This window comes from Cynara cardunculus (assembly GCF_001531365.2).
Source record: "Cynara cardunculus var. scolymus isolate 2C chromosome LG 3, CcrdV1, whole genome shotgun sequence".
Classification (NCBI taxonomy): Eukaryota; Viridiplantae; Streptophyta; class Magnoliopsida; order Asterales; family Asteraceae; genus Cynara; species Cynara cardunculus.
In genome coordinates, this window is record NC_037530.1 from 9006461 (window position 1) to 9019864 (window position 13404).

The 13404-nt window shown below is 36.1% G+C and overlaps 1 protein-coding gene across 1 annotated transcript; it reads left to right on the plus strand.

Moving 5' to 3' along the window:
* The first annotated feature begins 458 nt into the window (after positions 1–458).
* On the plus strand, positions 459–11025 carry LOC112509685 (beta-hexosaminidase 1). The gene is made up of 15 exons (XM_025114773.1): positions 459–922; positions 996–1079; positions 1857–1892; positions 2163–2274; positions 2444–2514; positions 2654–2784; positions 3481–3497; positions 3886–3934; positions 4516–4616; positions 5560–5619; positions 7330–7363; positions 8760–8858; positions 9834–9893; positions 9991–10241; positions 10532–11025. The coding sequence occupies exons 1-15, from the start codon at positions 533–535 to the stop codon at positions 10705–10707; spliced, it is 1671 nt and encodes a 556-aa protein (XP_024970541.1). The 5' UTR covers positions 459–532; the 3' UTR covers positions 10708–11025.
* The last annotated feature ends 2379 nt before the right edge of the window (positions 11026–13404 follow it).

Below are 13404 nucleotides of genomic sequence, written 5' to 3' on the forward strand. Positions count from 1 at the left end.
TATAGAAATTACATAAAAATAAGAACTTTTAAATAGTTAATTTGATATTAACATTAATACATTTTTTTTTTCAAATTTTTATAATATCTTCAAATTTATATTTTATTCAAAAATAAAATTATTAATGCTTTCTTAAAAACACATAAAATCTTATTATAACTTTGACAGAGACAAATAATAAAATATAATTAAAACTGAGATATGTCTCACTGCATTATACAAATACTTCTACAGTGTTTCAAAATTATGATTTACCCATCCTATATCGCTCGGGTCCACCGGTGGTATCATAAAATACACTTTGTTACACTCTTTTACGTAAAAGTCCTGTAAACCATAAAATAAGGATCGTGACTCATCCTTAAAAACTTACCATTAGGGATGCTCTGTTCATGGAGCAGAGATAAAAAAAACCATGGTGGTAAAGATGGAAGGAATCAACGGAACTTTTGGAAGCGTGGATCATCTTGTCGCAACACTCCCAAGGTCAACACACACTTCACCCTCTTTCTTCTCCGATCTCCCCCCAAAAATGTCACCCAAATTCCCCATCCCAAACCTCCAATCACCACGCTATTTCTTCACCCTTCTATCTATCCTTCTATATTTAACACCAATTATCAGCTCTCGAACCCTACCAACAATCGCTTCTTTTTCACACCTATCCCACGATTCATCCATCACATATTTATGGCCGTTGCCGTCAGAATTCACTTCCGGTAATGAAACCTTGGCGGTGGATCCTGATCTATCGCTCTCCGTTTCCGGCAATGGCGGAAATTCTGTTATTATTACAGAGGCGTTTGAGAGATACAGAACAATTATATTTAAGCACGTTGGTAGCTCCAAATTTGGAGGGATCAGGACCTTAGGTTATGATATTAGTAAACTTACTATCGTTGTTAATTCCAACGACGAAGAGGTGAGTTTTTGAAAGTAGCTTAACTTAAAAGATTTCTTCAGAAGTGAAATTTAGCTGTTTGCATTTGTTGTAGCTTCAACTTGGTGTTGATGAGAGCTATACTTTGTTGGTGGCGAAGAATAATGGGCTTTCTGTTATTGGTGAGGTTACCATTGAGGTAAGTTCGCATGTGCGTATGTCTGCAACTTATTTATTTTTAGTCTTTTGCTTTCAACCTCATAAACGAAGTATAAAGGTACGGAACATGATTATTTTATGTACTCCTTTTAGCTACTTCTATCAAATAGCAATATCAGTTCAAACAGTCTTGCTGCTCGTTTGGCTTGCTTTCACTCTATTTTCTGTTTCTTTCTGGTTGTGAGTTGTGACAAGTGATTATATGATGCTTTCTTTATGGAAACACTTCGCTATATCTATGAGAGGTAAAAAGATGAGTATTTTAAAAAGAAAAGACAAAAAGAAGATAAAACAATGTTGCATAAACCGGCTTGTTTGGAGTCAAGAGTCATGATTGGTGGAATCGGGGGGTGATGGAACATAGCCAGGCATATAGAGCGGATGAGTGTTAAAATCACATTTGGAAACACATTAGTTTTGGTAGTGTTTAGCAAAATCACCCAAGAGAAGGGAAACAAGCCATGCGTATGCTAATATTTCCCCCCTTAAAAGTGCTTACGGCTTTTAAGTTCAGTAACGAAATCTTGTGGTGGTATCACCATTATCATGTTGATATATTTGTGGAGGGTATAAATTCACCAAGATAGTTAATTTGCATGTATAATGGTTTCTAATATGTATTGTGCTGAAATGTTAGCAGACTTGTTTGATGATTAAACATTTTGGTATTGTCTAGCGTTTTGGTTTAAGCTGTACACTAGATGTCGATAATCAAGCCTTACTGCTTTGCTTTATTCTTTGGTTTTGTTTAATGCAGGCAAACACAGTTTATGGTGCATTGCGTGGATTAGAGGTATGATCACAACTGGTCATAGTTGTGCTGTAAATTTGTTACATCACGTATGGATGCATCCTGTTTTTTATCTGTAGAATATGCGTTAATAAAAGTCGTGGACCGAATTGGTTTGATAATATGTTCTTTGGATGCTACTAAAAAATACACATTGTTTTGATGTTAAAAAAACATCATGGTGAAGAAGAGCCAGCTATTTATAAAATTTGTTTTTAACCGATGCATTGTCCTTCACATCATTTTTTTGCTTATAATTGTCTTATATTGCAGACATTCAGCCAATTATGCGGTTTCGACTATGGAACTAAAACTGTACAAATCTACAAAGCTCCATGGTTTATCAGAGACAAGCCAAGATTTGTGTTTCGTGGGCTATTGCTTGGTATGTTACAATTCTTTTCACAGTTAGATGTTAAATTGGCCTTGTTACCCGAACTAAAATATGAAAAAGGATAAATAAATATGAATGTTTGCTGTATCATTGCTAGTTCTATTATTATTTCTGGTGTATTCTGACTATAGATGGCAATGATGTTTACCTTGTTCCACAGATACTTCAAGACACTATTACCCAATTGAAATAATCAAGCAAATAATTGAATCTATGTCATACGCTAAACTTGTAAGTTACTTTTTATTGTTTCTCTATCATGATTGCAATTTATAGTCGGAATTTATTGCTCATCCCTTTGGGATATCCTTCAATTTCTCTATTGAACTGAACTGGATGTACTTATGATGTTATGATTTTGGTTCAGTAGAATGTTCTTCATTGGCACATCATAGATGAGCAGTCATTTCCTTTAGAAGTACCTGCATATCCAAAGCTATGGGAAGGTGCATATACAAAGTGGGAGCGGTATAGTGTGGAGGATGCTTATGAAATAGTCAAGTAAGATTCTTCGTCCTATCACTTATAGTAGTTATGCGACTTTCATATGCCAAGTATATTGTCACTACATATCTCTTATCACCTATCAATTCTGTGCGACTTTGGTATGATTAATATGTAGCTTCTACAACGTCTCCTTCTCAACGGATGTATGCTATGTGCATATGATATGCATTGATAGTGTATCTGCAATGTGTTAGAATAAATGTTGCATCAGTCTTGACCTCTCCCTTGTGTTTGTATTGGAAGTGCTCTTTGGTTCTTTCGTTCTCTTTTCCTCGAAGTGGCACATGTTTTTTGATGGTTTTTGTCAGTTTTTTAACTTTCACCTGTGGGCCCATGTATAAGCATATAATGCTGTTATATGCCCTTTTCCAGTTTTCCTCTTAGTTCCTGCGTCGGGTCATGGTGGGGTGATAGTGGACATGTGGGATTAAGCCATGCCGTTGGAAGAGTGTTTGTTTTACAACTACATGTCACTATGCCATATGATGCTTATACTTTATTTTTATAAGCAATTTATCTAGCAAATTGCTACCTAAAGTATGCAAAACTAACTATGCTGAATCTTATGATCACAGAACACTTGCTCTAACACTTGTCTTTTGTTTCTACATCAATATTTGCATGCCTTTCTGGTTTGTTACTAAAAAATTGTTTTTTGTTTCATGTCTCCTTGGTGATGTTATTGTAAAGCTTCGCAAAAATGAGAGGTAGTCTTTCATCTTTTACATCTTTAAGTTTCAACAAGCTATTTGTGAATAGTATTCTAGTTTAATTGTTTAAAGTGGTGCCTATGTAGTCATATACATACATGTTATTATTGAATTCTCGGATTAAAATTTTACTATACTCCCTCCTTCCCACTTGAATATACCCATTATGAACGCCAAAATATTGTAGGACATTCCCTTGTTATCAGCATAACTTGATTATCACATGGGGTTTAAAATTAAGTATTATGAAACTTGTTAGATATTTCTAGGTGAAATAGGGGTTAGCTCAGTACAGTTCCTTTAATTAAGTAAAAGCGATTGGTATAATTTGTGTATGGGCTTGGGTTTTTTGTTAATGTTGGTCTTTGTTAAATTTTTATCACAGGTATCAATGTTATGGCAGAGATTGATATTCCTGGTCATGCAGAATCATGGTAAATGAGTTTTGTAAACTTTAGTCTGTCTTTTCTTCTTTATATTCATGACTCTGCTCCTTCTCTCAAGCCTTTGCTTGAAATTATTCACTCAGGAAGAGGTTTAGATGCATATATGGGATTATCTAGCATTTTAGTTACAACCTCTTCTGTTTTTGTTTTACAATTGATTTCTCTTGAAGAAAAGGAATTGAAAGAGGAAACAAATAAAAAAAGAATGAAAATCGATAGATAAAAAATGAATTATGCATTTTCAAACTCTGTACATAATATGGAATGTCAATTTAAATAACTTCAAGTATGCACTGTTCTTGTTCCACCATGAAAATGTAAATCTGAAATTCCTGATTATTTTTAGTTGTTATTTCTCCGTATATAGATTATAGCAGAAATAAGCATTGCAAGGTCAATCAGGTTAACATCAAGTATGTGCATAGTGATATGACACTGAGGCAAACACATTAATATATTAGCATAGTAAACACATAATTATCACTTTCACTTGTCCATCATATCTTTTATGGGATAGTTAACATACATTAGTTTATTAGTATTCAAAAATCGAGTTGCTTTCTATGCAGGGGTAATGGGTATCCTGATCTGTGGCCTTCAGATTCCTGTAAAGAACCTTTGGATGTTTCAAAGAACTTCACTTTTGAGGTGCTTTCTGGAATTTTAGAAGGTTAATCTCTATAATTGATGACCGGCCATTTGTGTATGCATCAATTTTTTTTGTATGTGCTCAGAAATCATGCTTTATAGTGTAATACTGTTGCCTTAATATTAACTTGGGATTCCATGATGGTGCATTATCACAATCTTGATGTCTTCATTGCTAGTTTTGTTGATTGATTCTCTTTCCTGTCTCCTTTGTGGTGTTTCTAGCTCTAAGGGCTTTGATTTTCACTTAGTTCTTGACTAACATGTTCTTGATAATATTAGAGATAAGTGCGTGTGTGCCTTTTTTGTTCATTTTGTTTTTTGGCTGTTTGTTTGTGTGTGCAAACTCATTGTAAATTCATCCACAATGCACCTCATATTTTGATGTTAGTGTGTCATATTGTTTAGGTTTGTATATTACCAGTAGTTAATATGGGTGATAAATGATGTGGATCTAATTGTATTGTTGGCACAATGAAGTTGTAGATGGTCTTGGGGAGGTATAGTGGTTTAGATGACTACCGTAGCATTTATAACTAAGTTTCTACCACATGATGTTAGTTGTCACTACATGGTTATTACCTTTTGCATCACAATTGAGTGATAAAAAGACATGGTTCTTAAATGACTGAGAGATGAAAGCTGACATTTTTGGCAACAATAACACGGAGATGAAGAGAAATCTATGATAACCACCACCTCTGTTATCACGAAACTTACCTTTTCTCTCTCTTTCCTTTTCCAAATAATGTAATGAGGAGAGAGAACGTGTAATACTGTTTTACTCTAATGTTTTTCCTACATAAAGGAACTGTGGTGATCTTGATAGTAAATTTGGTCATCGCTATAAGTTTACCCAAGTTTAAATCATGAAACATTCTTAATTGCTTCATTTTTATGATTCAAAATATTTGTGTAACTGTCCAACTCGACACTTTGTTGATGTCCAATTTTTATTTTTGCAGACATGCGGCAAATATTTCCATTTGAGCTCTTCCATTTAGGAGGTGATGAAGTCAATACTGGTTAGTAAGTTTTTCTTCTAATTGAGGATGTCTTGTCTATGAGAGTTGTGTAGCAACCTTTCTTCTACAACCTAAGTTTCATAGATAATAAGTGAACATGTAGATTGGAGTTATTCTCTTAAGGAGGTTCAGATCTTCTTTTCCTTTTTCTGGAAAGGCAGGCTTAACTTGGGGGAGAAATTGATTGATAAAAGAATAATGTAATTATTGAAAACACCCTTAAACAAAAACCCCTGGATCTAAAGGGGGATATTAAACCAAGAAAGGGTTGGATCCGGTTGGCAACCTATAGTATCCACATTTACCAAAACAAAACATAAGTGGCCCAGAACTCCAATTAGTTGTCTGTGGATCTATTGTTTTCAGTACAGCTAATTGGAAAATTCCATGATGAAACTGCAAATACTTAGCTTTGTCTTCCATCTCTAGACTCGTTAGTGGCAATCTAACGTAATAAGTAATAACTAATAACCTTTATCACTGCTTCCATTGTCCCCGCTGATCTGTCTCAGCGGTAGAAGTGTGGGTGTAAGCCATATGAGTGAGGTCCCGGGTTCGAAACCAGTCACCACTCCTCTGCCAATGGGATGCATGCACGATTTACCTCCCCCATAATGACCATGGGACAGGTCCTGCGGTGGGGGCGCTCCAGAGGGTCGCGTCTACCCTTTTTTTGTCCTTGGATTGTGATTAAAAGATTCTCCTGTTCCTTTCATGCCATATGAAATATACCACTGCCCCCAAGAAGTAATCTTTTGATGGTTGCCCGATAGATTTCTCTTTCACTCTCGACTTGACATATGAGATAACATTTTGACCATACATTGGGAGCTCCCTGTGTCCAACATGCGACTTCACATTATTTCAAACAGAACAGGTACAAGGACATGAGAAAAGAGGTGAGTGTTCTTCGTGGTCGTCATTATATAGGAGAGACTTGTGGTCAAGATGGGGGTTCCACCACCTCATATTGTGTTGCATTCTGAGTTCTCCTTGATGGTTGGTGTCACACCCTACTTTCCTAGTGGCTGCTCCTTTACAATATTCAGATCAGTCCTGAGGTCACCTTGCTGTACTCGGCTGTTGTGAGGACCCAGATGTTCTTGCTGGTTAGCGATATCAATCGACATTTCTCCAGCCGTAGATGGGAGATTAAAACTTCTAGGTTGCTTAGCCAATTTCTCCATCTGAGCTGTCTGCACTATCACGCCATTCATACAAATAGTAGCTTCCCATGGAAGGCATGGTTGATTTACTTGAGTTGCACATACCTTATATGGCACATTGGGACGGGTTCAAAACTATTTTATCTAACAAGAGAAACGCATTACTTTAGTATATGTTAGGAAATTAAAGCCGAGATCCTCCCTATAGAATTTTTTACTAGTATCAGCGTAAACTTGGGGTAACTTGACCCTGGTGCTGTTCTTGCTACATCTGTTTACTGAAGCAATTGGCGGATACATACCGGCTGTAAGATAGAAGTTTCTCCTTTAGTTATAGTCATAGGTGATAGGTCCATGCAGATTGTATTGAATAGATTAGAAGATTGGGTGAAACAATATTGGTTATGAATAAGTTTTGCCAATATGGTTGTTGAACATATCTGAACTTTCTTGTTACACTATTTGTCATGAAATAGTGATGCTATTATTTGATATCAGCTTCTTATTCATTTTTGGTTGTCTTACACTATTTATTATTTTACAGATTGTTGGAGGAATACGCCACATGTGAACCAGTGGTATAGCCTTTATCTTTTTGTATTTAGTTCTTGATTGCCCCACATTTGTATTCACACTTTACATGATTTAAATAGGTTGGCCAGTATTTGAGAATGGCTTGATCCCTTTTAGATAGTAACATCTGATGAACATTAGAGTTTCATCTTGATGTTGTTTGATGGTGCACTCATTTTTCCAAAGTGATGGCTGAAAAGGAGTATCTTTCCCATAGAAACTTAACATCAATAAGTTAACTGCCCATCAAGGAGCAGTAAATAGATAAATTATAGTATAACATATTCTCAAATTTACTCTTGCCCAACTTGATCTATAAATAGGCTAGCATCTGCCTTACACAATGGACAAAGGTGCAATTGAGAACATACATGATCCTGCTGCAGCTTTATTCCCTTCCCTTCCATTTCCAAGTGAGGGTGTGGGGTTGCATCGGGTGCCTGTTGTGTGTAGTATGTAAATGAAATGCAATGCCTTGGTGTTTCTCTACAATTCTTGTATCACATCACTGCATTTATTTTGTAGGAACAGTTCTTGTTGTGTTTGGTCTTCACTTTCAACTTTATCCATCAAAAAGCCTTGTGTTCTCAATGTGACTATTTTTGTGTGATACAATAATGTACTCACATCCTAAAGATCCTTTGTAAGTAATATTTTAGTTATGGATGTTGATGAAGATTGCACATGCTTTATCTTTTAAATAATCAGGTTATCGGCATGTACCATAAATTGCACTTTCTTTAACAAACTTACAAATTATGACAACAGACGAGATATTGCATCTATTCTTGTGTAATATGTCGGAACTCTCCTTTCTCTTTCTCGAAGTTCCTTCTTCCCTTCAGCAGGTGCAATATTCTGTTAAATCTGCATAAGCTCTTGACATGATAGGGAACTTCCTCAGAACCAACCAGGTCAAATCCTTGTTTCTGTGAGGTTGGACCCTACAGTCTTTATTAGATGATCACAATCAAAATGCTATTGTGAAGCATTCGTTCCTTTGGTAGTTTTCCTTCTTTTGCTCCTAACCTTGAAACGGCCTTTTTCATCATGATCCTTCCTTTAGGGAATGGTTCTCATTGATGTTGACTCTTGATCATCTACTTAATAGTATGCCATTATTAACAAGAGCGAAATTTCCTATCATCATCCAAGTTCCAAAGTGTTTTCTGAGCTCAGTTCATGTTGGCGTTTGAGCCAACAGTAAGGTGTTTATTGCTTGGACATTGTAAAAGAGATTACATTTGCTTATGAAACCTGGAGGAATTTTGAATCCTCCATTTTCCGAACTTCCTGCAAAACATATATTTATGTTTCTTGGAAGTGCAGTTTATACATTCTCCTTTGCGCTGATGATAGTAATATTGTCTTGTAAATATAATTTGTTCATTCCAAATACAGGCTTCAGGAGATGAACATGACAGCTAAGGACGCATATCAGTACTTTGTGCTCCGAGCTCAAGAGATAGCAATATCAAAAAACTGGACCCCTGTCAATTGGTATGTCATATCTTGTACCAAGCTCACTGAAGTACTTCTTTTGTATGATATGCAAACTTAGTATCCTGGGGATATATGTAATTCTTATCTGGAGATATTGGATGAGTTTTGGAAGTGGACACGACATGATAAGTTATTAAGTCGATGCTAATTCTTATAACCATGGTAATAAAATAGTCTCAATAATTTCTTTTGAATGGTTTTTGTAGGAAATTTCACATCATTTCATTTTCCCCCAAAAATGATTACTGTTCATATACATGGATGGGCTCATGGCCGTTTCCATGGGGAAGATGGGGTATATAACCTGGGGATGTTAAAGATTTGATGCCACAAAAGGATATACACTAGGTTTTAAATGATATATTGTATGCTAGGTTTTGATTTTGATTTTGATGTTGCTTTGTTTGTGGTTAGAGTTTTTCTTGCAGCATTTCTAGGTCCATGTTTTTATCTGGTCTCATTCATCAAATTTAGATGTAGGTTATTGGGTCTTAATTGTAAAACTAAGCATACCATTAAAATTATGCATTTTGGTCAATTTCTTTAACATCAAGTTGGTTTAAAAAAAGCTTCTATCTAAATTAATGCACCCATCATTTCAAAAGAAACATCCCATGATTTACCTGTTATTGGACCAGTTCATGTTCGACTTTGGCAATCAAAATTCAACTCAGAATTGAGGCAAGTCTAGGATAAATAAATGGTAACTACTTTGCAGTAGTTACAAAGTACTAAACATAGAGCAAGTTTAATTTTCCCATTGTTTCATGCTAAAGTTAAACTTGGGATCTTTTCTTTTAAATGATAACAGATATAATTGTCCCATTGTTACTAAAACAATTTGATCCAGATATTGCATTTTAAGTGAGTATTAAGTCATTAATGGCGGTCAGTGACAGTAGCAGGATACATGTGATTCACACTACAAATTTTCTGACCAATTTCTAATATCTCTGAGCTGTATCTAAACAGGGAAGAAACCTTCAACACATTTGCTGGAAAGCTTAATCCACGGACTGTTGTGCACAACTGGTGAAGTTCTATTTGGGCTTTCTTATCTGCGGTTCATAATCATATCTAATCAGGGTTCTTAGGACTCAATGCAGAGAAATGCTGTATATTGTCTCAGGTTGGGCCCTGGCGTTTGTCCAAAGGTCGTTGCACAAGGCTTTAAGTGCATCTACAGCAATCAAGGGGTTTGGTATCTTGATCATTTGGACGTCCCATGGGACGGATTTTACGATGCTGAACCACTAGAAGGGATAACGGATGCTTCTCAGCAAAAACTTGTGCTTGGTGGAGAAGTTTGTATGTGGAGTGAGACTGCCGATCCCTCAAATGTTCAGCAAACAATATGGCCTCGTGCTGCAGCTGCTGCAGGTATCTTCTTTTTGAAGTATAATATATATATACACACACACATCCCGGAAAATACTCACGCACACTCACCTTCAGTGAGGTTTGAACCCTTGACATTCTGGGAGGCTGGGCTCTACCATTAATCCCTTATCTTCCAATTTGGATTTGCATAAACTAATTGTGAAAAATCTCAACCCCCAATGAAAAGCCTAATTGAATCAAGGCCAAGGCATTCAATGAATCAAATTGAGTTTTAAAGAACCCCCCTTGTAATGATTCTTGATCTTAATGATTTTTTGTTTGCATGGTAGAGCGGTTGTGGAGCTCAATGGAAGCGGCACCAAGAAGCAACACCTCAGAGACTGCATTAACAAGGTTGCAACACTTCCGGTGCCTGTTAACAAGGCGTGGTGTTCAAGCTAGCCCAGTAACGAACCTGTATGCTCGAAGCCCTCCTTCTGGTCCAGGTTCATGCTACGAGCAGTAAGTCGTCATCGTCAGTATATATTATTGGTTTCCCAGAAATTCCAGGTGGATTTATGCATGGTTGGTTGTATTTCCTATTAAAGCAAACAAGCAAAGTGTGTGTATGTGTGTGTATGTGTGAAACACGACGATCAAACATCTATTTTGTTGTAGAATGTGTGTTTACGTTCGTTCATCTCTATATTTCGTCAATCTACATTTTTCTTGACATTAGTTATTGCTTCGGTAATTAGCTTTTCTCAATCGAGTAATGAGTATGTAATCATCTGACTCGGATTGTGTTTATACTTTTGTTAATGATTTTGTTATCATTTGAATCCCATTTAACCTTATATGTATTGCCTTATCATTGTTGGGTGATTGATTTGAGTAGATACTCTAAGATCTGCTTAAATTTAACACTATCATTTACTTACCGGGTAAGATTTTAGTTCAACAAAACGGCATCGTATACAACAATTTACCTGGTAAGCACTTACCATGGTAAGAGTCTGTCGCCCTCACTTACCGGATAAGACTCTTGGTCATTGTCTCGCTCTTACCTGGTAAGATTCTTGATCCTTGCTATATTCATCCGATAAGGTAATGTGATTTTGGTAAGCGCTTACCTGGATAAGCGTTTGGTAAACAACCCCTTGTTATTATTGCAAGTTTGATTGTAATGTGAGGTAACGATACTATATTATTTGTTAGGCTTGACACCCATACAATCGTGCAACATTATCATCTGAAGGCATTTTAACATTCCGTGCAAAACGTAACTTTTCATGAGTGCTAAACTTTCATAACAATATCACATGGGTCACTATATCTCCCCACGACAAGGTATAAATGAGCTCTCGCAACATATATCGATTCTTGGATTATGGGCACTGATAGCGGAAAATCATATATCCATTAAGTGGCAACAATATGATTTTACATTAAGTGGCAACAATGTCACCACAGTGATGCTGCAAGTATCCACCATACACTATGATCGCTTTCTAGTAATAAACTGGTAAAATACCGAGATTGTATCCACAGGGATCGAACTTCAGAGTTCCAGTATTAAGTTGAGAATACATTGATTTCAATTAGAGGAGAATAAAATATATTTGAGCAAGTTTGATGATTTTCATAACAAATTAATGTCAGCTAGGAGATCAGTAGTAACAAGATGGTCAAGGAGACGGGTCATGAAACATCTATAAAAGTCTCTGTCTCTCGAAAGTGAACTTCCATGGAGAGTGGCCACAGTCTTCCCACAAAGTCACTATTTTTACCAACTGAAAGTTTGTTGATTGAACTAAGTAGATTTCAGGGAATCTTAGTTCTACAAGCATGAATGCTCATATCTCTATGTAACATAACACCACCCTCGATCGACGTTTGAACCTTAGTTACAAAATCATGCAAAACCCCGTATCTCTACGTGATTATGAAATACTTTTTCAAATCTTCTTGCATCACTCAAGTTGTATTTCTGAATCCGCCTATCTTTGGGTCTAGGACCTGATATTAACACTTTCAAGTGATTGGCTTCTTAGCTTTGAGTTAAAGCAAGCTTCAATTCGAGTAACCAATCCCAAAAGTTAGCAACGATGGCAACACCAAAATGTTGCCTACTACTCTTAGGTTCGACTCACACCCTCACCCAGAGGGTGCTTACGTAATACTTAAAGTAAACAACATAGTAGAAGAAGAGAAATACTTAAAAGTTACTTGCAAAGAAAATAAAACACAAACTATCCCAACAGTATCGCCACGATGGGCAACAGTGCTGCAATTTAAAGACTGGAAATCTGCTCGAAAATTTGCCCACAGTGACCAGATTGTAGCCACAGTCCAACAGTGACGGTCTAGAACAAACTTTAATTCTTGGTATTTTATCACCTATTAAAAACATTTTAGACCAAAAAAGGAATTGGAAGCAAAGTGGGTACCTTATGTAGTCCAACATTTAACCCAAAAATGATGCATATAACCATAAAAACATCATCAACGGCTCCAAATGAAAATAAAATAATATGATACACGAATACATAAAGAGAAATCACAACTAAAACCGAAGAAAAACTTACACAAATGATACGTAGATAATGCTCAAAATGAGGGTTATTGGGTACACCTGACCCCGATACCCGTTGTCATAGTTACCGACGTCTGAATACGTGAACGCACACACATGCTAAAACCTTTTTCAATGCTTAATATATTGTACATAATCATATCAAAATACACATCAAAAAACTTTCCAGGTCATGATTCACCTTAAAGATACACCCACACTACAAAGATCATGGTCTTTTCAATGTACCTATTATGCATAGATTTCATACTTACAAGTTGGCCAATTATCACATTTCCAAATCCATATACACTTTTGATCATCTTTCCAATTCTCAAGAATTAATTAGGGGTGAGCAGCGGAACCGGGTACCTACTTGCAGAACCAGAACTGTCTTGGAACTGCCGGTTCAAGAACCGGAACAGATATGAGTGGAACTGCTGGGACCGGTTAGATTAAGTTGAGATAAAAATAATTAATTTTTTTAATACTAGATTAAGTTAGGTCAAGAACTTACAACTCTAAATTTAAAATTTGAGATAAAATGATCCGTATTTTTTCAAATTGTGTGTTTAATTGGATTCATAGTATGTAATTGTTAAACTTTGAACATTTACAGTTATAGTATGTAATCGTTAAATTTTCAAC

Coding starts and splice junctions, on each gene's coding strand:
- LOC112509685 (XM_025114773.1), top strand. CDS start 533: ATGTCACCCAAATTCCCCATCCCAAACCTCCAATCACCACGCTATTTC. Junction 923..995: donor TTAATTCCAACGACGAAGAG/GTGAGTTTTTGA, acceptor CATTTGTTGTAG/CTTCAACTTGGTGTTGATGA. Junction 10,242..10,531: donor TCGTGCTGCAGCTGCTGCAG/GTATCTTCTTTT, acceptor TTTGCATGGTAG/AGCGGTTGTGGAGCTCAATG.